At 40.2% G+C, this 25,833-nt stretch overlaps 1 protein-coding gene and 1 long non-coding RNA gene across 11 annotated transcripts in view; one reads left to right on the forward strand and one right to left on the reverse strand.

Moving 5' to 3' along the window:
* The window catches only part of LOC113647404 (clathrin coat assembly protein AP180-like), a 40,751-nt gene that overhangs the window by 4,882 nt on the left and 10,036 nt on the right, over positions 1 to 25,833 (reverse strand). For 2 of the 10 annotated variants that reach the window (XM_047804065.1, XM_047804064.1), the window contains exons 2-23: positions 24,043 to 24,185; positions 22,711 to 22,786; positions 22,502 to 22,604; positions 20,226 to 20,319; positions 17,115 to 17,226; positions 16,903 to 17,009; positions 16,766 to 16,807; positions 14,698 to 14,759; positions 14,581 to 14,586; positions 13,201 to 13,213; positions 12,953 to 13,098; positions 12,755 to 12,825; positions 10,946 to 10,960; positions 10,560 to 10,730; positions 9,268 to 9,366; positions 8,483 to 8,668; positions 7,949 to 8,023; positions 5,213 to 5,293; positions 4,311 to 4,385; positions 1,893 to 2,024; positions 1,051 to 1,075; positions 872 to 908 (exon numbers count right to left, since the gene is read on the reverse strand). In XM_047804065.1, coding sequence (XP_047660021.1) covers positions 872 to 908; positions 1,051 to 1,075; positions 1,893 to 2,024; positions 4,311 to 4,385; positions 5,213 to 5,293; positions 7,949 to 8,023; positions 8,483 to 8,668; positions 9,268 to 9,366; positions 10,560 to 10,730; positions 10,946 to 10,960; positions 12,755 to 12,825; positions 12,953 to 13,098; positions 13,201 to 13,213; positions 14,581 to 14,586; positions 14,698 to 14,759; positions 16,766 to 16,807; positions 16,903 to 17,009; positions 17,115 to 17,226; positions 20,226 to 20,319; positions 22,502 to 22,604; positions 22,711 to 22,786; positions 24,043 to 24,185 — 1,871 coding nt within the window. Of the gene's footprint in view, positions 1 to 841; positions 909 to 1,050; positions 1,076 to 1,892; positions 2,025 to 4,310; positions 4,478 to 5,172; positions 5,294 to 7,948; positions 8,024 to 8,482; positions 9,110 to 9,267; positions 9,367 to 10,559; positions 10,731 to 10,945; positions 10,961 to 12,754; positions 12,826 to 12,952; positions 13,099 to 13,200; positions 13,214 to 14,580; positions 14,587 to 14,697; positions 14,760 to 16,765; positions 16,808 to 16,902; positions 17,010 to 17,114; positions 17,227 to 20,225; positions 20,320 to 22,501; positions 22,605 to 22,710; positions 22,787 to 24,042; positions 24,186 to 25,833 lie in introns of those variants that run through there. The other 8 variants (XM_047804063.1, XM_047804066.1, XR_007138663.1 and 5 more) reach the window with 8 other exon arrangements.
* Positions 13,170 to 24,649, forward strand: LOC125139620. Its single transcript, XR_007138675.1, has 4 exons — positions 13,170 to 13,308; positions 22,429 to 22,539; positions 24,035 to 24,296; positions 24,520 to 24,649. It is a non-coding gene; the product is annotated as an uncharacterized LOC125139620 (long non-coding RNA).

The raw sequence follows: 25,833 nt of genomic DNA on the forward strand, positions 1-25,833 counted from the left end.
GGGAGAACATGCAAACTCCACACACACAAGGCGGAGGCGGGAATCGAACCCCCAACCCTGGAGGTTTGAGGCGAACGTGCTAACCACTAAGCCACCGTGCCCCCAAGCTTTAAATTAAGTTTAATAAATGGCTATAAACAGGTTTAATAATCATATATATTGCTCACAGTTATCTTATAACAGCAGTTACTATATACGTACATTTGACTATATCAAAAAAAATTTTTTGCAGTGTAAAAGAAGCTCTCAATTCCAGTTTGAGGAACTGTATGCTTGAGCAGGCCTGTGATCCGAAACGTGTATTTATAAAGCTTCAAATAGCAGAATAAAGAATTAGCAGAGATGTGTAGAAATCTTGTTTAGTTTAAGCAGCAGTGATGTGCTGATCTGTGTGTGTATACATATCATTAGTAGTAGTATTAGTAGCATTATTATTATAATTTTATAGTATTAGAGTCAGCCAAAGTGGTATTGTTATAAGTATTGTCTGCTATTACTGAATTATTGTTGTTAACTATTAATAATACAACACAGTCAACACAAATTCATGAGTTCCTGATAATCGGTCAGTGCTTTTCTGCCGTAACACTCATGAACTGTCAGATTATTTTCTATATATCGTATATTGGATATATATATATATATTGAATAGAGGAACAAAAAAATGTAGGGAAATTTTAGTTCTAGGTTTTTTAAACCCTGACACAACCATGATCAGCATGTAGAAGGATCCAGAAAGTTCAGAGGAAAAGAAATCACCGGACTGACCTCCATGCCATGCCACCCAAAGCCATGCTGCACTACACCATGCTGCAGAGCTACACAACAACACAACATTTACCATGGGCATGCCCCAACTAGGGGCTGCTACCTGTGCTTGCCAATTTGCCCCTCCTGCTGCTTCACCCCTGAAAGACACCAAAATAACAAGTAGAGAGTGATGAATAACAAGAGAGAGAGAGAGAGAGAGAGAGAGAGAGAGAGAGAGAGAGAGAGAGAGAGCAAGAGAGAAAGAAATGTGTGAAAACTGTGTGAGAGAAACTGACTTACGGTTTCTGGGTCCCCATTCCCAGATCTGAAAATAAAGAAAGACACACATTACATTCATTCATTCATTCATTTTCTACCGCTTATCCGAACTACCTCGGGTCACCGGGAGCCTGTGCCTATCTCAGGCGCCAGCGGGCATCAAGGCAGGATACACCCTGGATGGAGTGCCAACCCATCACAGGGCACACACACACACTCTCATTCACTTACACACTCACACACTACGGACAATTTTTCCAGAGATGCCAATCAACCTACCATGCATGTCTTTGGACCGGGGGAGGAAACCGGAGTACCCGGAGGAAACCCCCGAGGCACGGGGAGAACATGCAAACTCCACACACACAAGGCGGAGGCGGGAATCGAACCCCCGACCCTGGTGTATTCGTTTCCTGCATTCCTATAAAAGTCGCTGCATGTTCCTGAGAAACCTGGAGACCTTGAATTCTAACAGTTACAAACCCTGACACTGGTGTCTCCTTCTTAAAATGCTAAATTAATGTCAGCGCACAAAAACATCATCATACACCATCATATAGCGTGTCTGAAAATGATCTCTGATACTAAATGGGTAAAAATGCTAAAGATCATTTTCAAACACACAGCATTATCAAACTATAGAAACGATAATATATTAAAATATGTCCGTTATATAAACCGCACATCTGGAAGTACTAAGCCAACACCTTCTGACCAATCATAATCAACTCCACTGTGGTAGAAATAATTAAAGGTCACTATATAATTAAAGGTCAAGGTATAATATGTTTTTGAACTCTTGATAAATGTTCTAATCTGCAGTGTAAATATTAGCGTCTTTGGTGTGCTGTGCTGAAACTCACTTCCAGCTAAACTGGCCATGGTAGAGTCCAGATCCCCTCCCGCTGGTTTAACTGGTGAGGCTGCCATGGCAGCGGCTGCAGCTGGTTGAGGGGCCATGGCGGGCATGAGCATATCCCCCAAGCCACCGAACGCTGCAGAAATAAAGAAAGAATCCGTAACAGATTCAAAACTGAATTTGATTTCTACATCAACCATGACACTTCCATCAACATTTTATAACTGGACAAAACCAGTCAATTCATACAAAGGACCAAATACAGCACCAACAACACCTACTTTATCACAGCACATTACTCACACTATACACATACAACATCACTCCAGGCAACATTCTACACTCTGCTCCATAATTAGACTGTAGCACTGAAGTATAATACATACAATATTGTTCACTCTCTATTGTCACATTTCTTTAATTGCAGTTCTCTTTTAACATTCTTTTGTTTTATATTTTTAAATGTATCTTAGTGTAAATCTCTTTAATACAGTCCAGCAAGTTTATCCAATAAAAACAGCCATGCACTGATTAAATCAACACATCCTTCCATCCAATTATCCATCCATCCATCTAAAGCATCATTTCATCCATCCATCCATCTAAAGCATCATTTCATCCATCCATTGATCCATCCATCCTTCCATCCAATTATCCATCCATTCATCTAAAGCATAATTTCATCCATCCATCCATCCATCTAAAGCATCATTTCATTCATCCACCCATTCATCCATCCATCCCTCCATCCATCTAAAGCATCATTTCATCCATCCATCCATCCATCCATCCATCCATCCATCTAAAGCATCATTTCATCCATCCCTCCATCCATCTAAAGCATCATTCCTTCCATCCATCCATCCATCCATCCATCCATCCATCCATCCATCTAAAGCATCATTTCCTCCATCCATCCATCCATCCATCCATCCATCTAAAGCATGATTTCATCCATCCATTCATCCATCCATCCCTCCATCTATCTAAAGCATCATTTTCTCCATCCATCCATCCATCCATCTAAAGCATCATTTCATCCATCCATCCCTCCATCCACTCATCCATCCATCCATAGCATCATGCCATCAATCCATCCATTTATCTATCACTTCATCTGTCCATCCTTCCTGCATTCAGTCTAATCATCAATCAATTCAACCACCCTATCCATCCATTGTTTCCTCATCCATCTATCCATCTACCATCATTTATCTATTTATCCATCCGTCCATCCATGCTTCAACCAATCCATCTTTCGATTGAAAAAAACCCATCCATACATTCATCTATCCTTCCATTCCAATACCAATGCATCCCATTCAGTTCACTATCCAAACCATCTACCCTCCCATCCATCCATCTATCCATCTATCCATTCTATCTATTCTATCCATACATTACTGTATCTATCCATCCATCATTTCATTCATCCATTTGTCCATCCCATCTAGTCCATCCACCCCATTACTGCATCAATCCATCCATCCTGCCATCATTTCAGCCATCCATTCACCCATCATTCTATCCACTGCTTTTTGTATCCATCCCATCTAATCTAGTAAGTGGAGCATGTAGCTGGAGCAGACAGTTATATACACACAGGTTTGAACATGTTTAGGACAGTCAGTCTAGTCTGGCTCACAGGCATCAAGTCCCTCTCTCTTCTCTCCACTCTACTTAGTTACTGTCACAGAGCCAGGGCTGAATATTTTACTGCAATGCAGTCATGCACTGTGGAATAACAGCTTGTGTAGAAGCATCAGGACTCACCGTAGCACAGGAGGAAGCAAGCAATGACCCAGACCAAGATTGGGAGAGAGATTAGAGGAGATGAAAGATATTATGGTAGAAGCATAGAATAAATCAATTAAAAAAAAAGCAGAATGAATCAATAAAACGGTGACACACAGAGCAAACGGTATGGAAATGCGGGCATTCAAAATAAAAGAAATAAAAATGAGAACATGATCAAACAATGAATAACAAAGAGAGATCGAAATTGGCATAACATGAGGACAAGTGATATGAAAGAGAGAGAGAAAGAGCAGTACAAAGGAATTCAGCATTAAGCACGAAGTACTCGGAGACTTTAAATACACAAATGGTGGTGCATACAGTATACCGGCATGGACAGTGAACACACAGCTTGCCTTCACCCACTCCTTCACACACTATGTGAAAGAACCAAAACACACCAACTGAAATGTCTCACTCACGCTATCCTCCACTCTTCAAAACAACATACACTTTTCAAGGAATGCCACGTGTAGAACACACACCACACGGGTCAATAACACAATGTTACACACGCATGGCACACTTCACCGGTTAGTACACAGTACAGTCATGATGATGCTGGAGCTAAAATATACTTCAGAGAACACATAAAAAAATGAAGAAAGAGGCATAGGCACAGTACCTCCCATTAGATCTCCTCCTGCAGATGTTGCTGGTGCTGGAGCTGTGGCTTGGCCATTGGCTGCACCTGCAGAGTCTGGAGGAACCCAGATCACCAAACCAGGCCAAAGGAGGTATGCATGCAGCATGAGGGCAGAGAACGGTTAAGAATGAGCCGTCGACCACACACTGAGTGGAAACCGCAAAGACACACAGATCAAGTGTCAACTGCAGAGCAAAGATTTTTTCAACAATTTTTTTCTGTGTGTAAATGTCTTCAAAAGTCAGAAATTAAACATTGTTTTTGTATCTGAAACAACGAAGACCAGTAATGGCACGCGAGATTGGAACATTAATGTGAGAAAACATATACACACAGTTTACACACGCAGTTGCCCAGCAACACATACACACACACACACACACACACACACACACACGCACACACACACACCAAGAAAACGGCTCTTGAACAAACCACAATTGTCTTTGAACACTTTTTACTTTATAACTAGCATCCAAACAGTCATTCATTATTTCATTCGGTTTTATCTGAAACCCAAGCAAAAGAAAGCAGCCAGCAGTTATGCTGCATTCGACTACAAGTCGCAACTCGTAAATTCTGACCTCCGATTCGATCTCTCAGCTCAGGATCTCTGGACAATCTGCTCAACCCCGAGTTCAGAAACCGATGTTAAATCAACAAGTGTATATAGATGAAACTAAAATCTATCAGTAACTACACAGATCCCACATTACTGTTACAATCATTCAAAGTTTTTCCCCCCACTTTGTAGCTCATACGATACAGAGGTCAAAAATTACGCAATTCCAAATTCCCACTTTTGAGGAAAGTCGAATGCAGCAATAAGATGAACCCCAACCTGGAACACCTGAGCCTCCACCTAGAAACTCGGTACCCACCCCCGACCAAATCCAGAGCTGCGCCACTGTCCAGCCAGCTCCCAGGGGCTGAGAGAGCAGCAGGAGGTGGGCTGAACACATCTGCAGCAGGAGCATCAACACAGGTGCAGGAATTTGTTCACAATTCATTTCTACTCACTTTTTTTTTTTTTAGAAATCATACATTACTAAAGAAAATGGAAAAACTAGACATTTAAAATAAGGTACAAACATATAAAAAAATGTATTGGATATCCACTGAGAATGTGCTGCAGAAGAAGAACAAGCTGAAAGGGGCTGTGTCTCAATCAGCTCTCTAGCCATCTAGCTGATGAATCAATCCATCATGCGTACTAAGGATCCTGGCTCAATACACACAGAGACTTTCTAATGAATTCATCAGTCACTGACACAAAAGTAACACTTTTTAAATGGCATATTAATGTGTTCGCTTAATCACATATGTTTCTGTCATGGTACTTCCAGCAGGATCTTAGGCTCGCTAGTGGATTTTTAAACCATTAAACACTAAAATGTTATATTAAAACAAACTGTACATACAGGGTTTTTCCTACATTGAATATTTTTGGGCGGCCCCAAAACGATTTTTTTGTCCCTCCAAAGCCTTATTTGATCTGTAATTGGGTTTTGTGAGTGAAGCAGGCTAATGACGGAGTGATGGAGAGAACGAGCACAGCTTTTGCGATGTCCTAACAGCCAGGATTCCCACACAACACGTCCGTTAAAGTCCGATTCGTGACCTAATGAGCCGATTCGCGACTCCTTTGAGCCGATTCATTATAATGAATGGTTAAAGCAATCGGTCTGCCCGTCAGTGTCTGAATCGGTGTATAACAAATCATTATTCCTTAGAAGAACATACACATCTGAAATGAGAAAGTAAGTGTGTTTACCCCATTTACCAAGAGTGTTTAGTAAAATTAAGCCTTAATAACCCACAGTATGTATAGGCCTATAGTAAATGACCTATAAAAACATTTAGTTTAAAGTTAGACTGGAGTGAGATGAAACTAGATCAACACACAAAGCAAGCTGTTGCTAGCTAGCTGCTCATTTTATTACATTCTATATGGTAAATTACGCGGTGTGTGGATGACCAGGTCAGTCAGCCACCACCGAAGACCAATTTTGACCCAGGAAAATCCCTGACATCATTATAATCATTTGGGAGCTACAACTACAATAACAAGCTACTACTAGGTTCAAGGGAACAAAAGGGACTTTTAGGGAGCAAATGTTCCAGTGCACTTGAGAGAGAGAGAGAGAGAGAGAGAGAGAGAGAGAGAGAGAGAGAGAGAGAGAGAGAGAGAGAGAGAAGAGGGAGAGAGGGAAGAGGGGGGGGATGTTTGGAAGATAAAATCACAGATCTATATACCATATCACCCCTCCTCTACATCCCCAGATTACTCTTTATCTCTCTATCTTTCCTCTTCTACTCGTCTCCTCCCCGCCACCCGCCCCCCCCCCCCCGGCCGCTCCCCCCGCCCCCCCTCACCGTTCGTCTACTCTCGTCATCTCTGAGGCTACTGCTCGGCATCATCATCGCTGCCGCTTCGTCCACCCTCTCTCTCTGCCCTCTCTCTCTTGCGCTATAGTTCTCTCTCTCTCTGCTCTCTCTCTCATCTTCTCCTTCATCCTCTTTCCCGACTCGCCCATCCCCTCTCTCTCTCTTATCTCTCTCTCTCTCCTCGTACTCAGTCTCGTCTCTCATGCCAGCCCCCTCCCCCCGGTCCCACGTCCGTTAGGCCCGCCCGTGCCTCTGCTGCCCCTCTCCTCTTCTATCTTTCTCTCTCTCTGCTCTCTCTCTCTACTCCTCTCCCTTCTCTCCCCTCTTCCCGCCTCTCATCTCCCCTCTACTCTCTCTTTTTCTCTCTCTCTCTCTCTCTCTCTCTCTCCTCTTCCCAAACCATATACCCCTAGCCCTGCGTCTCTCGTACGTCTCCGTCTCTCCTCTAAGTGTTTTCTCTGCTCTCTCTCTACTCTCTCGTCTCGAATCTCTCTAGCTCTGCTCTCTCTCTCTCTCTCTTTCTCTCTTTTTATTTGCTTTTTACGCTCTAACGTAGTCCTCACAGAGGAGAGACAGAGACCGAGAGAGAGACAGAGAGAGAGAGGGAGAGAGAGAGAGAGAGAGACACAGAAAGAGAGAGAGAGAGAGAGAGAGAGAGAGAGAGAGAGAGAGAGAGAGAGAGAGAAAAGGGGAAAATGATGAGATTCCTTTACAGGTTTCTAGCCCCTTGCCTTACTAATCTACTAGTTAAAGCTTTGTGTGTTAGAGTGTTGTGTGTGTTGTGTGTGTTGTGTGTTAGAGTGTTGTGTGTGTTGTGTGTGTTGTGTGTTAGAGTGTTGTGTGTGTTGTGTGTTAGAGTGTTGTGTGTGTTGTGTGTGTTGTGTGTTAGAGTGTTGTGTGTGTTGTGTGTTAGAGTGTTGTGTGTGTTGTGTGTTAGAGCAGGGAGCAGGACAGATTTCAGTACCCTGTGTGTTAGAGTACTTAAAAATGTCAGGACTCTCTGATCAATACCCTGACTGCTGTACTAGAGCTAATTGAGACACAGCCAGTGTTTAGTCTGAAGAGTGAGGAGTAAATCATGAGTCACGGAAATGCTAAAATAGAGAAGACAAAAAGTTTAGAAAGAGGAAGAGGAAGCAGCTCCATTTGGATAACTCAGGCTCAGTAGAGGAAAGTTTTCAGCTCATCTTGAGCAGGCCAGAGAAGGAGAGGAGGGATAACGGGCATACCTGATGAAAACAGGTCTAGACTGGGAGCCTGATCTGATTTGGCTGCAGCTGGTTCAGGCATGGAGTCAAAAAAGCCTAGGGGCAAGGACACAAAGCCGAATACTCTATACACATGTAGTCGATAAAGAAAGAATGATTTCAAACACAGTGCAGAAAACAAGAGAGCAAATGAAGTAAGGTGATTAACACAAACCAAGCCAGCAAACACATCAATCACCTCAGAGGATCTGTGTGTAAACACCAGGACTTGAAATAAAACACATGAATCAGTCTCATATAAATGATTCATTCAGGACGTTAGTTACTTTTCTTCTCATAGGCAGCCCTTTAAGCCTCTGTGTAAACTGTAAGCTGATTTGCTATAAGAAAAGGACACAATCACATCTACATAAACGTCCCTGAAATGTTCATTGGTGGAACACGTCGAGGTAAAAAAACACAGCCTGAAAACGAGGCTTCGCTTTATCTTTGTCCTTCTTTAGAGAACATGTGTCACTCAAGATTGACATGCAGGAACACACATTCAGACATTACCACTAAACAGATCTATCGTGGGAGCTGCAGGGGCTGGAGAGATGAGCATGCTGGAGGTGAGTGGGGTCTGAACCGGGACGGGTGACACCGAGCCGAATAAAGAGGCGCTGCTCTCCACGGGCTGCATGGAGAACATGTCCAGGTGCGGGGAAACAGCCGCGCAATCCGCAGCTGGGGCAAACAAGTCTTGATGAGAGAAGAAAAGGGAAATAACTGTAACTGTAAAAAAAACTGTTAGAAAATATGTCTGTGTTTGTTTAGTCCTGTGCAGGTGCAAGCTGAAATACATCCCCAGAGTCACTACTGAGTTTTTATTTAAATCATAACCCAGTAAAAATAATAAAGTTTAGAAAGTTCACATCGAGTGTTACATGATCAGAGACACAGACAACCAAACGTGATCGTGCACACACAAGCGTCTGGACCCTGAAATATGTCAAGAGGAGAACAAACACAAGATATTTGAAGAAGAAGAAAAAAAAAGAACTGGCAAGATAAAGAGAAATTTATTTACACTTTTACGTGTAAATCGGAAACACCGTGCACGTGACACACGAGTGCAACACGCTCAGGACAGGTTGCCATGACATCGCAGACTGACGATCGTCATGGCAACGGCCTTCCCTGCTGTGAGGGAGATCAGAACCAGTTGTCAATAAAAGCACACAGTTTAATGATCGCATTAATACACTTTCATGGCTTAAGCAAATTCACACACACGCACACACACACACACACACACACACACACAAAGGCACACACTGACACATACACTCTGCACCCACCATTTGCAGCAGAAGCATCAGCAGCAGGAGCGGTCACAGTGGATGAACCCCCCGTTTCCACAGCAGGAGCTGGTTCAGCTGCAGAGCTTCCAAACGCATCTAAATCCCCAATGACAAGCAGGGATGGATGGAAGAAAGAAAGGAAAGTTCAGTAAGAAAAAATGTGTGAGGCGTGGAATCTGAAAATGTTGGCTGAAGAAGCTCTGCAGAGCCTTTAAACCTCCTTCCAGTACTCTGGATCTCTGCCAAGTAGATGAATAAATCTTCTAGCATTCTTCTCTCACTGACAAACACGTGGTTGTTCTATTGATTTATTAAACGGGAGCAAATTAAATTAGAGAATGAAAATGTATAAAAAAAATATATAGATTTCTGCAACTGCAAATGTTTTCATATAAAAAAGACTTGTTTGGATTTTTTTGAAGAATTGATTTTATTATAAAATATTCACACTCAATATTTACAGTGTAAGAAGTTAAATGAAGTGTTTTAGTTATAAAAAAAAAATTATATCGATTATGTTTATCGACTGACGCTCGAGGTTTCGGAATCAGTATTCTCTCACTCACTCACTCATTTTCTACTGCTTATCCGAACTTCTCGGGTCACGGGGAGCCTGTGCCTATCTCAGGGGTCATCGGGCATCAAGGCAGGATACACCCTGGACGGAGTGCCAACCCATCACAGGGCACACACACACACACTCTCATTCACTCACACTCTCACACACTACGGACAATTTTCCAGAGATGCCAATCAACCTACCATGCATGTCTTTGGACCGGGGGAGGAAACCGGAGTACCCGGAGGAAACCCCCAAGGCACGGGGAGAACATGCAAACTCCACACACACAAGGCGGAGGCGGGAATCGAACCCCAACCCTGGAGGTGTGAGGCGAACATGCTAACCACTAAGCCACCATGCCCCCCTCGGAATCAGCATTGATATAGATTTTTAAAAAAAAAACAAAAAAAACTGAGGTATCATGCCTTCTCTAAATATAACTCAGAATCAAGTCTTGTAGCTTTGGTGTGAAAGAAGAAAGAAGAATCAAGTGAGAGTAGGATATACAGCTTGAAGGGTATAGATTTCTGAGAAGTAGAGCACATTTTGAAAGAAACTTCACACGTTCTTATCTCAGGTGAGGTGTGAAGCCACTGTTTGGTCCTACACATTGAAATTGTGCTGAAATTGTACTGAAAACGATGACCCTTACTCAGTACTCAGCACATCTGTGAATGTAAACTCTTTTTTCTTTTTTTGCTCTGGTTTAAATTTCTTCTCTACTGACCTCCTAGGAGATCCGCCGAGCTCGGGGTCGGGCCAGCGGTGGTAGAGGGAGGGGCTACAGAGGCAGCACCTTCGCCAGTTGGGGCACTAGAAACAGCTGTCGCAGGAGAGGTAGAGTCTACGGCAGGGGTGGAGTCAGGGAGCAGAGTCTCCGTAGTGAGGGAACCGAATTCTACATATGCCACAGCACCGTCAAAGCGTAACAAAACCGCAAAAAATAACAAGGCAAAAAGAAGAAAAGAAGAAGACGCACATTTAAGAGAGAAAGAGAAAAAGAGGGGTGAAATAAGACGAAGTTGGGAAGCAAGAAGAAAGGACAACAGTGGAGGACTACAGACAGTCTGGCTGTCAGAATATAACATCATAAAAAAAATGAAAAACACTCACCGGACCCCAAGAGATCTACAGAAGCACAGAGCAAAAAGAACAGATATCATCAGTGTGTATAGATCATGAATTCTGCTGTCTCTTGCATGAATATTCAATACGATCTAATGTACAGATTTGCAATGCTTTCTTTTTTTTCTTATTATTCTGCGTGTTTATTCTAATACATTATTACAGCATCACACTTTACACTTTACAGACTTTAATAATCCTGCACTGAATGCCTGCATTAATACTAAAACATGAAGGAATTATGTGAGATTGGAAAAGAAATGAACGACACAAAATGGGATGAGATTAAAAAGATCGAGGTTTAAAATGCAGGGTCTCCGATTTTTGAAAGCCAATGTCGACATTTGAAATCACCAAAACAAACACGCCCCTAACCCAAATAAGCCCCACCCCTGTATTTATAGCTCCGCCCACACATACATACGTAACCCAGGCGACTAATGGAAAGAAATGTGTCTTTATCATAGCTGAAGTGAGGAAAGAACAATACGATTGCAGATAAACAAACGAGCAAAAATGACACAAGCATAATCATGTAAAGGACAAAGGCATTTATTAGTTCTGTGTAACAAAGCAAAACCAACGTTACTCACCTATCGAGAAGGAAAAAAGCGCCTCGGCGTCTTAAGTAAAGTTGAGTTTCCCGAGTCAATAACTCCTGAGCTAAACGCTGTTACTACACAAAACGCGGTTGTAGCTGCCTCTCTACATTACTACGATAGAAAAGAGGTGTTATTTGTGTAGTAACAGCGTTTAGCTCAGGAGTTATTGACTCGAGAAACTCCAACCTGTGAATATGTGGCCGACTTCCTGCTACTTCAGTTCTCTCCAGCGCTGGAAAGCTGATGATATATTAACATGTCCTACTTCTTGCCTTATCGTAAGTCTTTCTTCTCTTTCTTTCTTTGTTTTTACCCTCCATGTCAACAAGCCCCGCCCCTTTCTGCTAATTGGCTACACGTTTGTTTTGATTTTTGTTTTGATTTTTGTTTATTATCGCATTATTATTTATTTTGTTTATTATAATTGTATTATTATTACATTTGCCCGAATCAGTTTTCTGAAGCATTTCTCAAAAATCGGAGACCCTGCCTTTAAGATGAAATTAATCCAGCATCCCAAATATGGCAAATAATTAAAACAATCTGAAATGAGGATCACTTAATATTATTCTTTCTTATGGAGTTGTTTTGATGTTGTTTACCACAACGTGTACGTGTTAATTAATGCATGAACTAACATACATGCACTTGTGTGTACTGGAGTTGGTCGTTCTTCATACATGACTTCAGCAGGCTCACGACGTAGTTAAGGTTAGCTCATCATAATTCCGATTAATTCAGGCCTTAGTGCAGGATATAGTGTATCTCATCACTGTTTCTATAGCAACAACTTAAATGACAGATGCACAATATTAAAAAAAAAATGTCTGTAATTTTGGTGTTTTCTGTCTTCAGGACAGAGCGATTTGTGTTTCTAGGGACAAGCTCAGTTTTTGTCTAATTTACATGAATTAAAAAAAAAATTAGAGGCTGATGATAGAATAGCTGTTTATATTTATATATTTTTTACAGACAATTCAGAAATAAAACCTAATTCTAAATGGATAGAAAATTCCCTGTGCTGCTCTTTAAATTGGATTAAATGTTTATTGTTGGCAAATTGCTATGGTATAAGAGAAATCTATCCATCCATCTTTCTATCCATCTACAAAATAATCCACACTTCTGCTTTGTGTCCGGAAGCCAGACAGCATCCCATAATAATATGATAATAAGTGAATGTGCTGCTCTTTACCTCCCCAAGATGTTGGAGCAGATGAAGCAGGTGGCCCTGAAGAAGACAATGGATCCAAGTCTAGCAGTGAACTAAAGAGAAGTCAGGGAGGAATAATTCAGCCACTTTAATAGCTCAGGAGAAAATAAAGAACAATGCCTGGACTTAAATAGGGTTACAAAGAGGAAGTGAGATTTGACGTTAGAAGCGATCACTCACTCGGTTGCAGGCTCAGCCGGAGCAGACGCAGCAGATGCAGACGCAGATGCTGCCGCAGCCTCGGTGGGCGGCGGCTCCAGGGTAGGCACCGAGGCTCCAGATTTGGAGGGAGTGGAGGTCGGAGAGACGTTGTTGGTGGGTGATCCCTACGACGTGATTAAAAAATAGAAGGTTTGAATGTGTACAGTTTTTAGAGAAAGAATTGATATAGAGTACGCATGAGAATTGGATTCCGAAAGGAAACTCACCTTTGTCGGAGACCTGACGGATGAAGAAAGAACAGACAGATGTTCAGTCAACAGACTTCATATTCAATTACTCTCTTAGAAAAGCAGTTCCTTGGGGTTCTGTACTCGGTGAGTATAAACTTTTCTTTTCACAATAAAAATGGTTCTATATAGAAGTCTTGGAAAGCAGCTCAGCTTTTAGTTTAAAATACGTCTACAATTGAGAAAATGAGTTAAAGGTGAAATCAGAGCCATTTGTGTTTGGAGTTTTATCTCGAAGTTAATAGCTTTGAAACAACATGTTTATGAAGGACAGATTTTACAAAATAAATATCAAAGAGTTTAGCTGTCATTTAGCCAGGTGGTTCCCAACCCCCGGGCCGTGGACCAAATGGTACCGGGCCGCAAAAGGAACATTAAATTATTTCCATTTTATTTACTGTGGTGTATTTCTCTCGGGTTTGTGCGACTTTACATGGACGAGAGCTTAACCGGGAGCCGAGAGACATCACCTAAAGCCGCACCAATACCGCGAATGCTCAAAATATCATGATATCGGGGCAGTTTTAGGTGATGTCTGGAGCTGAGCGGCTGCAAGCGGCAGTGGCGTTGTAGCTTTGGTGGAGAGAAGGTGTGTATCGCTCTTCTCTCTGTTCACCGGTACTTTGTCATTTTTAACAGTGCTTGGTGTACGTGTATATTGTGTTTGCTCAAATTTAACCCACAAATTAGCAAAAATGAGCATGAAACAGACGTCGTTAGAAAGTTAGAAACTCTGCCGGTGTTCTGGATTAAAGTCATGGCGGAATACCCTGAGATTGTCACCACAGCACTTAAAACCCTATCGCCATTTCCGACATGCTATCTGTGTGAAGCGGGGATTTCTGCAGTGACGGCAACCAAAACAAACCAACGGAATAAACTGGACATAAGCAACACACTTCGGGTGTCATTGTCTCCTATTACCCCAGATGGAACCGTCTCGTTGCAAAGAAACAAGCTCAGGGTTCTCCTTGATTTAGCGTTGTAGTGAGTTAAGAAGGCATGTTTAAATACAATTAAATTAAAATTGTTCATTTTAATTTAATTGTATAGCCGCCACCCCCCACCCCCCCACTGCCACCCCGAGTGGGCCACGGTAAAATTATCAAACATTGACCGGTCCGTGGCGAAAAAAAAGGTTGGGGACCACTGATTTATCCTGCATTTGAATTTGGCCTATTTTCTTGCCCAAATTTGTATCAAATACTAATTATCAGTTTCAATGAATCACAATGATTCTATAGAAGAATAACATGTTCTATATGCTGTGGTTTGATTTATGAAGCAAGTGATAGAACCGTTCATTTTAAATAGTGTACAATAGTATAAAGAATACAGAGAGGGACACAATAAACTTACCCCTCTCTGAGAATGCAGAGTGAAGGAAAGAGAAAATAGAAATAGGTCATAAAATCAACAGGAATTTGATTTGTGCCCACATGCAAACAGAACAGGACGTGTATAGATATTAATTACCCTTTCTTCCCCTCTAGACTGTTCATGTGTGTCTCCAGAGACTCCAGAATACTGCTGGGGGCCTACACACACACACACACACACACACACACTCATTGTTTGTCATTATCGCAGAGACAGAACAAAACTTCGACACTCCCAACACACAAGCAGAGTACGAGAGAGAAGGAGAAGCACACCAGAGTGACTTCATACTTACCCTGTATCATATCAGTGTCATTCCTGAGAGCACTAATCACCTGGAACACTAGTCACACTCCAAATCAATTCAGCACACATCACACACCAGCACACACTCAGTGCACACAGAAGCCCAGCACCAACGCTGCACTTAACTCATTGCTTCCTTTTCATTTCTTGTGGTCGGTCAACAGGGAATGTTTCTCTTCTCAATAAAGCAACTGCTGATCAGGAAATAGCTGATGCTGTATAGTTTGCATGTAAAGTTAAAACATTTAGTAGATGCCTTTATCCAGAGCGTCTTATATTTTCATCTCATTTTGTACAACTGAGGGTTAAGGGCCTTGCTCAGGGGCCCAACAGTGGCAGCCTGGTGGATGTGGGAATCGAACTCACAACCTTCCGATTGGTAGTTCAAAAACTTAACCACTAGGCTACTACATCCCTACATAAATAAATACAAATATATTGTAAGAGACAAATCACTGCTCATACTTAGGGTTAATGTTACAGAAGGACAGCGAGATTAAAGCATGGTGTGTATGGAACAGTGCAACATTAACCTAAATAGAGGCTAGAGAGAGAACTGTGAGCAGTTCCTATAATGTTCCTATAATGTGTGATAACAGGAACTCAGAGGGTTTTGTTGCTGTTGTTACACCTTAAATAAAATAAAGAAGCAATGCATTAAGCTGTAGCCCTGCTGTCTCTGCTGTGCACATGATTACCGGGTCCTCTTCCCGGCAGTTGTTAAACTGACAGTCCTCGTCGTCCGAGTCTGCCAGGTCAGCCACCACCCCAGGGTGAAGACACTGAGAATGCCCAGTATCAGGGTAACAAGAATGAAGGACAAAGCCCTTCATATTAGTAAATGCACTGAATGGCATTGTACAGTCTGGCTCATGAAAAATGACCAACAAATCCCCTACGATCCTGTTTAGCATGTTTAAGGTGGTTTTGAAACCTGACGGCTGGAACAGAAGCTGTTAGATCTTTGAACAAATCTTTGGACTTTAGGTCATTAGATCTTCATGATGTGATCATCTAAACAATGTTATAATCAGGGAGGTTTCTAAAGATTGTTAACTACTTGGGAACCAGGAAACGTACTTCAAATTTATAATGGATTCTAAGGGCATGAGCATTTCTTTTTTAAAGAAAAAAAAAACAGCACCAAAGCATTCTAATGACTAGTATTTAGTAGGATTTGTTTGTTCGTTGTTTTCCTAAATCCACAACAGCCTATTTTTAAACTAACTAGTCACCTAAATGTACAAATAACTAACTTTCACTGATGGTGTTGATGATGAAGAAGAAATCACATCATTTGTGTCAGAATGACAAATCAGAATAGATAAGCAAGCATTTGTTTAGCAGCCAGCAAGCTAACGTTATCAATCAAATCAGGGGCAAGTAAATTAAATTAAATAAAAGGGACGTTCTTATTCAACTAAATACAACTTCACCTCCTGCTCAGTGATAAAGTTATAAACATTAGCCTGGTAGTTACTGTACTGAAGTGAAGTGAAGGGAGGGTGAGCACATTGAGGGGGCGGGGCACACTGGGGGCGGGGCACGCTGAGGGGGCGGGGCTTTGGACTAAAGGGTATTTTCACTTCAGCTGCGACTACAATCTATCTTTATGTTTTAAATCATTCCAATGATGTAAAGATTAATGATCGATAACTAGGAAAGCCTATTTTCATATGGATCTTGTGTGATCAGTTCATCAGATGATTTATCAAGGAAATCTTATCGGGATTAGTGCCCCAGTAAAAAGGGTCAAACACACATACTGTATATGTAAAAAATTCTCATACTGCATGAAATGAAAGCTAATTAAACACTTACAGTAAATACAAATATAATAATTATATAGATAACTTACATACGATATGTCAGGAATGTCATTTTTGTCCACACCAACTTGCTGAAAGAGAAGATTTATATATTTACCTATTCAAATATTTATAAATTACTATTATATAAAATCTATTCTTATATGTTAACAAGCTTGTTTTGTACCTCTGCAATTTTCATAAACTCTGAAATCTTAGTTACTCGGGTCAGAAACTTCTTGTAGATCTCAAGCGACTCTTTGCAGTCAGATTTCTTCATTTTGAAATATTTCTCTGTGCAAAACAACAGAATGCTTATTTAGCAACCTTCGAATTAGAAGCCAAAGGAAATGTAACTTCGTAATAACAAAACCGAGGCGTTAGTAAAATGACTCATGCCTAATAAATTGATGATTCCATCATTGTAAGAGGCAAAGAGTTTAATCAGGTCCTTGAAGAGAAGCATGAAAGCTCCGTTGATGATGCCATTGTTCAAGTCTTTTGGATGAACCTGCAAGAAAAAAAGGACAGAGGATTATATTATTATACTATAAGCAAGACAACGTTATATGACACAGAGACATCATTCCATTATTGGAACTGTTTTCCTCCGGCTTTGTTTCTTCCTATTTTGCACTGACTAGATTTGATTGTAACGCTGCTTGCTCTTCCTGGCTAGTTGGACTTTTATTGCCTGTTTCTCTTTGTTCTGTATTTTGCCTGTCCATTTGGATTTGTTTGCCTGAGTCTTTATTAAAACGCTGTTCAGCATATGGATCTCTCAGCCTCATCATTATAGAATACTTTGCCTAATGCATCCAGCAGATACAACAACTCCAAGCTATGGTTCTGTAACGAGCAGGAGCAATTATCTGCTCTACAAGCCGACAACGACCAGCTGAGACAAGCCCTAGCAGGTCCTGCAACTCCCTCCTCTCAAAGCAGCTCTTCCTGAATAGTTTGACAGCACCGAACAAATTGCTGAGGTTTTCTTCTCCAACGTAAGGTATTTTTTCAACATCAGCCTGATACTTACCAGTTAGATTCCACCAAATGTGCTTTCCTTTTAATGTTACTCACTGAGAAAGCCCTGGATTGGGCTTCGGCGGTATGGGATAGTGGCATTCAGGTGAAGGAATCATACAGCTATTTCACCTATCAACTCCCTGATGTGTTGGAATATCCTGCGGGATGTAGTGGACCAAATCCTTCAGCTACATAATATAGATTGACTGTATTTGACCACATTTGTCCGTATTAGTGGTTAAGTTGCTGGACTACCAATTGGAAGGTTGTGAGTTCGATTCCTACGTCCACCAGTCTGCCACTGCTGGGTCCATTAAACAAGGACCTTAACCCTCAATTGCTCAGTTGTATAAAATGAGATAAGATGAAAGTCGCTCTGGATAAAGGCGTCTGCTAAATGCTGAAATGTAGATGCATTCAGGGACGACCTTACCTCTACGCTCTGGGCTCATTGGCCTCTGACGTTAAAGCCTATGTCAATTCCTGCAACTTTTATACCTGAACACCTCGCCAACTACCCGCTGGACTCTTTGAACCACTACCAGTACTACAGCGCCATTGAGCACACATATCGGTATACTTTACTACTGACCTCCCAAACCTTACCACCATCCTAGTCACGGTTGACAGTTTCCCTAAAGCCTGCAAACTGGTTCCGTTAAAGAGATAACCTGCTATGGAAACTGCTTACTGCCATGGACTTACTCCCTTTCAGTGCATGCCAGGATATCAACCACCGTTGTTTACATGGTCTGGAGAACCATCCGACAAATCAGCAGTGGATGTAATCATCGGAGAAGAGAAAATTGGGAAGGTGCACAAGTGAGACTACAGCTCGCTATCCAGAGACTTCGCTCTCAAGACAACCGCAGACCTTTATCAGCCAGGGGCAGTTGGTATGGCTTTCCACAATAACCTTCACCTTAAACTAACCTGTAAAAAACTAAGCCCCCGGTAAATTGGTCTCTTCAAGGTCATTTAACAAATAAATCAAGTGATTGAAGCTTCCCTCACATTATCACCTATCCATCTCCTTCCACGTCTCCATCGGGATTCTGTAACAGCCTAATTGACAAAACAACTTCCAGCAAGACAGAGGGAACCCTTACCAGAATACTTGCACACCCAGAGCACCACTATGTTTATATATATACTATATATACCGTGGCCATGAAAACACTTAATGCAAAGTATTGCCGATTTATCTGCATACCAATCCGTGTTCACGTTCTATTGTATGTTTGCCTTTTCTGTTTATGACCCTCGCTGTTTTTCTCTGATTTTTTTTCTTCCTATTTTGCACCTGATTGGATTTTGTTTGTTCTAGAGTTTGCCTGTCAATTTGGATTTGTTTGCCTGAGTCTTTATTAAAGGATCTCTCAGCCTCATCATTACAGCGCAGTACTATATCAGATGAAAGAGATCAGGGGTTCACAAAGTTTTTACTTCTTTATGAGATTTCTGCAACTTTGAGCCTCGACCGTTCCACAGTTTTAAATATTTAACTGTGCTAATAAAAAACGTTTATCGTACGTCACACAAGTAACCAAAAACCAAAAGTTTCAGAAGCAGCAATAACTTGAGCGCCGTTCTTTGTGCCTTACAGAGATTCAGAAGATTTAATAGCAGCATCTAGCAGACCTCACATCAGAGCCAAAACATCCTGTCTATCAGGTTACAATTGACATTGTGTGAGAATTGAGTGACACAATGCACCGATAGAGGCTGACACATTTGCAATTTTGTTGTGCAAGCACAACGACAAAAGTTCTTCTTGATTCTTCTCAAGTCTAATCTTTAGGGATTTCATGAAGAGAGACCATAAACACTCTGACCAGCACAAAAGCTAAAAAAAAAAAAAAGTCTGCTGTCTTTGTGATTGATTTAAGATAGAAAAGAAATGACATAATATTCAAAAGGATTTCTTAAATCTTTTTTTTTAAGGTTTTGCTATGCAAAACAGAGCTTTTAGTAGATACCAAGGTAATGAGTGGTTTCTAAAATTCAAACATGAAATAAATGCTAATAAATATCTTTGGTCTTTAAATAAATATCTTTTGGTGAACTTCTTTGAATGTGATTCCAAGAAACATTTGCAAAATACTAGCACACAAAATCTGTATTTGATATTTCCCTGGTTCGGGAACAGGATCAGTTTTGCCTGGTTTTACACGCTGACTGCAATTACATGACTGGATTAGACGACTACGCACCCTTGGACAAATACTGAAATTGCTCCCTCATTCACACACACACACACACACACACGCACACACACTCACACACTCACACACGTCGTGTCACTGAATTAGAAAAGATCTGCATCATATGAGAAAAACTATAATTGTAATAGCCACAATTGAGATTTCGAGAGTTCACAGAGAGGATGAGTAAAAGGGATCAGTTTTTGCCTGTATATCTAGATCAGATATTAGATTAGATGTAATTAATCGATCAAATTCTGAGGGCTGTGAAGTTACTCACATCAAACTCCAGTAGTGTGTCCACTTGGGTCTGCAGAGCCGGCATAGCCTTTAGCAGTTTCTCAGGAGCCATAGTCCTCATTACTCCATCAGCACTACACACACACACACACACACACACACACACACACACACACACACACACACACACACAATGGATATGAGTGAGAATAATCCCTAATGTACTTGAATAAACATTCCTGGTACCAGGTTTAGAAATGGCCTTTTCTCTATATGAGTGTACTCGGGAAAGCCTGAACTGGTTATACACTACAGAAACTTTACAAAACTTAAACTCTACACTAACTAAAATCATAAAACTAGAATAAGTATTTATAATTTAAGCATTTTGATACTGCAGTAAAGGCAGAGTTATGTCAGATTAAAAAAAGTGTTGCTAAGCAACAACAAAAGACTCTATATTTAACCAGTTTATTTCATTAGCGGTGGCCATTTTCTACAGTTTACCTTTTTCAAAGGATCTTTTTAACACATCAAAATGTTCGAGTAGCAGAATTATTTTTTTTTAAATAAACCCCTAGTTGCTCTCTATGATTCTTAAAGGCAGCATGAAATAAAAGACTCCGTAAAAACTAGGGATGTACCGATCTGATATTTTGGATCAGTATCGGCTTCGATCCAAGCATTTTGGGTGGATCGGGTATCGGTGGTGCGTGACCGATCCAAATCCAGTACCCGTGGTCATGGGTATCGCACTTTTCAGAGCGCCGCCAGTCGAATCCATTCCGCTTGAGGACTGCCCTAATAAATGAAACTCCATGCCGCGTTTTACCCACAGCATTGACCACGTGCCTGCTTCCTGAAATCCATGGGCGTCGGAACCATTATATGTGTGTGGGACAGGACACGCCCACTTTTTATGTACCTCCGACGCCCATGTCCGTGGTGGTTGATTAATGTCAATTAACTAACTATTGCTTGAACTTATAAGAAAAATACACTTATATAATAAATTACATTAATGTAAATAAATATAATACATTTTATAGGAAATATGTTGCACAACCGCCTGCGACAGACAGACAAGTTTAGCAGGCGTCCTTTCCTTTTACCTCAGCGTTAAACATGTCGCTCATTTGGGTGTGAGGTTTACTGTTTAATACGTTTTGCATTGTGTTTCAAGAGTTCTAATATAAGATTCACTTTAAAATATTGCCTTTACTTCAGAAAATAATTGAATTTAATAATTGCAGTATATATGGTTTAGATTGTTATACCATTAACTGTTAAAAGTTTTGTTTCCTACTGCATTAATACTTTTTTAAGGTTTCTTGTGTTTTCATTTTTCATACAGTAATAAGGGCATTTTTGTATTTCTTTGCCAGAAACAAATAAATCTTAATAACTAAAAGAGTTGTTTACATTCTTTAGTTTTAAAGGTAGAAAAGAACACAGGTATCGGATCGGTATCGGCCGATACTGGCAAACTCTGGTATCGGAATCGGATCGGAAGAGAAAAAGTGGTATCGGTACATAAAAACATACTGGAAACTCAAGCAGCAATAAACACAAAAACAGGAACGGACAGACCTACGTGGAAAATACAAGAGTCTTTCAACACTGATAGCCTACTTCTTTCCTTTCCGGTATTGTTTTATTTTCATTCGTATTATTTTATACAACAAAAAACTAGCAGAAACTTAACTGTAAATGCATTGTGACAGTCTATTGTTAACAGAACTAATACACACCAAATTAAAATGAACTGAATGTAATTAAAACCTGGGCAAGTCGTGGCCTAATGGTTAGAGAGTCTGAATCGTAATCCTAAGGTTGTGGGTTCAAGTCTCGGACCGGCCACGTCTGAGGTGCCCTTGAGCAAGGCACCGAACCCCCCAACTGCTCCCCAGACGCCGCAGCATAAATGGTTGCCCATTGCTCCAGGTGTGTGTTCATGGTGTGTGTGTGTTCACTGCTGTGTGTGTGCACTTTGGATGGGTCAAATGCAAGGAACGAATTCTGAGTATGGGTCACCGTACTTAGCCGTATGTCACGTCACTTTCACTTGTGTATATACTTCCATGCAAACCACTTACTTGCTTTTAATCTTCCTACAGACTGTCTAACAAAGTTCATAACTCACATATAACATATTTATTCAACATAGACTGTGATATAATGTGTTATAAAGAGTGTAGCTGTCTGTCTGTGTAGCTGTCTGATAAACATCTGTCTGATTCTAGCCCCGTGGCACTCATACAACACAGTCAGCTAGACGTCTCTAAAACAAACAGGAAACAGGAGAGAATGACCTACCCTTTCTTGACTCGAGTGAAATCGAAGGCCATTGCACGGTAAGCATACGCTTTCTCATTGAGGTAGCGTGCATATCGTCTGATAAATGTGGACATGTCGTAGCCTTGTTATCCAAAAGACAGAAGAATTCAGATTAAGCACTGACTTAGATGATGTCTGAAGATGAAGATGTCTGGTACTTATTGTGTCATACAGGACAAGATACTCACCATGAGTCCCGGTTTTGTCAATAAAATTGCTGAGGTTGAACAGCGAGTTCCTGGAGGCCAAGTACTGGATAAACCTCTGGAGTGATTGAGACAGAAGCATAAACATTAGAAATCATTTCAGACATAGTGTGTCTTTGTACTGGTTTAAAATGTAAAATAAAACTGTATGATAAAGATAAAGGGATTTTGATCAACTTATCTTTTACATGACATGAACTATAATTTGGAGCTAAATTTTGTTGTACGCTTTTGTTTTAAAAAGTGGCAACTGGCAGTGTGTGATGATTTTGTGTGTACAGTATGTGCGCGTCTCTATCTATATGTGTGTGTTTGTACAGTATGTGTGCATCTCTGTATCTATATTTGTGTGTGTACAGTATTTGTATATGTGTATATGTCAGTTTGTGTGTATATGTGACTGTGTGTGCATGATTTTGTGTGTGTGATTTTGTGTGTACAAGTTTATGTTTACTGTATGTCTGTTTGTGTGTGTATATGTGACTGTGTGTGCATGATTGTGTGTGTTATTTTGTGTGTATAAGTTTATGTGTATGTCTGTTTGCGTGTGTATATGTGACTGTGTGTGGGCATGATTTTGTGTGTGTGATTTTGTGTGTGATTTTGTGTGTACAAGATTATGTGCCTGTCTGTATCTGTGTGTGTGATTTTGTGTGTGTGTGTGTGTGTGTGTGTGTGTGTGTGTGTGTGTGTGTGTGTGTGTGTGTGTGTGTGTGTGTGTGTGAATAAATACTAGTTTGAGAACATACGTGACTTCTTAAAGAGAGAAATTTCTAGCACACTGACAAAACACGTCATTTTAAAAGTTCAATAAAAATATTTCAAAATAAAAGTGGTTTCTTGGGGAGCTCATGGAGAACTATAAAGCTTTTTATATTACAACACTTCTATACTTCAGTAAATGTGTACGGTGAAATCAGGCCCATTACTGTTTGGAGATTTAGAAAAAATGATCCAATGATTGATTACATTTGTGAAATAATTAAAGCTGAAATGAGAGAAACAATTCAATAAAAGGGAGGAGTTTTGTTGTTAACACAGTGCTTTTTTTTTTATTAATTTAGACTGTGTTTGAATTTGCTCTATTTGCATACATTTGTATATAATAATAATAATAATAATAATAATAATAATAATAATAATAATAATAATAATAATAATAATAATAATAATTCACTGTGTTCTTTTCAATTAAGCCTTCAAAATTTTTCTGTAGAAAGAACAATGTTGTGGTTCATACATGAAGCAAGTGATATGTGATCGATCCTTTCCTGTTAAGAGTGTGTTCTGGTTTGTTCTCTTCCAGCCACTGACCTCATTGCCGTGGATACACATGTGGTGTGTGGTGACGAGCGCTTTGAAGACGACCACCCAGCTGGCATTCATGGCCCTCTCGAACAAAGTGTCAGCCATCTGTGGGATGTTCACGTTGGTCTCGTTGGTGGCGGCGATCAGATCTGTAGAGAAAATATATCAGCAAAGACAATGAAAGACTCTTAAAAGAAAGATGAATATATAATATTTATTCTGGTGCTTGGATTACCGTAACACACAAATCGGATTGCAGCGTAAGTATGTCTTCATAATTAGCATGTAGTACCTCTGTGGTAGATTTGAACTCAAGCCTGATTCACCAAAATAGTGAAAACAACACTTACAAGAGATCAAGAGAAGGACAGTAAAAACAAACAGGACAGAAGAGTTTAACCAGCTCTAATCAGGATCATTTGCTGTAGGTTTTATGTTTGATTAAATGCAGGTTTTAAATCTTTTACTTCATTTCATATCCAGTCCCTAATCAAAGCCACATCAGAATGGATATCCGAAAATCTAGATCAGATTGAAGACCCAAGAACAGCATTGTCCATCGCTGAATAAGAATTTTACACACACACAAAAAAAAAAAGCACAAGAATGGAAATAATGAGAAAAACTGAGGTAAGATTACAGAATTAGCGCAGGTTTTCATTTCAAAAATGTTTTATGTCATAACTGTATTATGTCCAACACTGTAGTCTGTTAAAGTGCTCCAACAGTAGCTTACTGTTTTTGTTAAAGCACATAAACGTCATATGTATCATTCAGCATTCCGTAAAGCCACCTTCATCCGGTGGTGAAGAAAAGAAAAAAGAAAACCTTCTTATCAGCATTTATTCTACCATGATGACGAGGGAAAACATGTTTGTTTTGTTTTTGTTCTTTTGGACAGGTGCTCATTTTGGACTTAAATTTAAGACTTTAAGATTTAATCTCTGCAGCGAGAGAAAATCTACAGTTAGAGTAATGTTTGCTCTCATAATTTGATTGAATAACACATCATTTTTAAACCACATGCATCAACAGTGCCGTTCCGAGTGATTTTGCTAGCTAGCATGCCGAGAGCAGCTAGCTTGTTAGCTGAACTAGCGCTCAGTCTTTCTTAGTCACTCAATCATATGTAACACCTACTGTACTGATTTGTTTCTTAATATAATTAGATTAGACTCATCTCTTTTAACAGTAGTTACACATACATACATATTCAGTAATGTTTTCTGATATTTTGGGAGGTTGTGATTTTTTTTTTTTTTTAATTGGTAATTAATTTAATTATTTAATAAAAAACATTTATTATTTACTTTATTTTATAATCATTTACCTTTTACAATTCTTTTAAATGCTGTTCTTGTAGTTGTTCAGTTCAGCCAAATTATAAAAGAAAGAATCTGCCTCACAGAATACAGTAGAAATGACAGTGCAATATTTTACAGCTATATCTTATAGGTTTTCTTGGTACAGTGTAATAATGGACTTTAGCTTTCAGGTAAACTGTTCAGTAATGTTTAATCACCAAGTTATGTTTGAGTTGAACGTAACCCGATCAAATGAGAAATTCCTAGCAATCTGTCAAAGATTACGTGCTCAATTCACTCAACTAAATCTGAATCATATTTTATTGTAAGTGTTTTGTAGATGTTTTAAGCTTCATGGGTTCTGAATACACAGACTTTTTTTTTCTTGCAGACACAAGAAAGACTTTAGAAGGTAAAAAAGTAAATTTTGTTCGTTATCTGTTAGACTGTATATTTATAATCACACCCTCCAGTGTCACCCATATGAGGATGG

The sequence above is a fragment of the Tachysurus fulvidraco genome, chromosome 19, assembly GCF_022655615.1.
Source record: "Tachysurus fulvidraco isolate hzauxx_2018 chromosome 19, HZAU_PFXX_2.0, whole genome shotgun sequence".
Classification (NCBI taxonomy): Eukaryota; Metazoa; Chordata; class Actinopteri; order Siluriformes; family Bagridae; genus Tachysurus; species Tachysurus fulvidraco.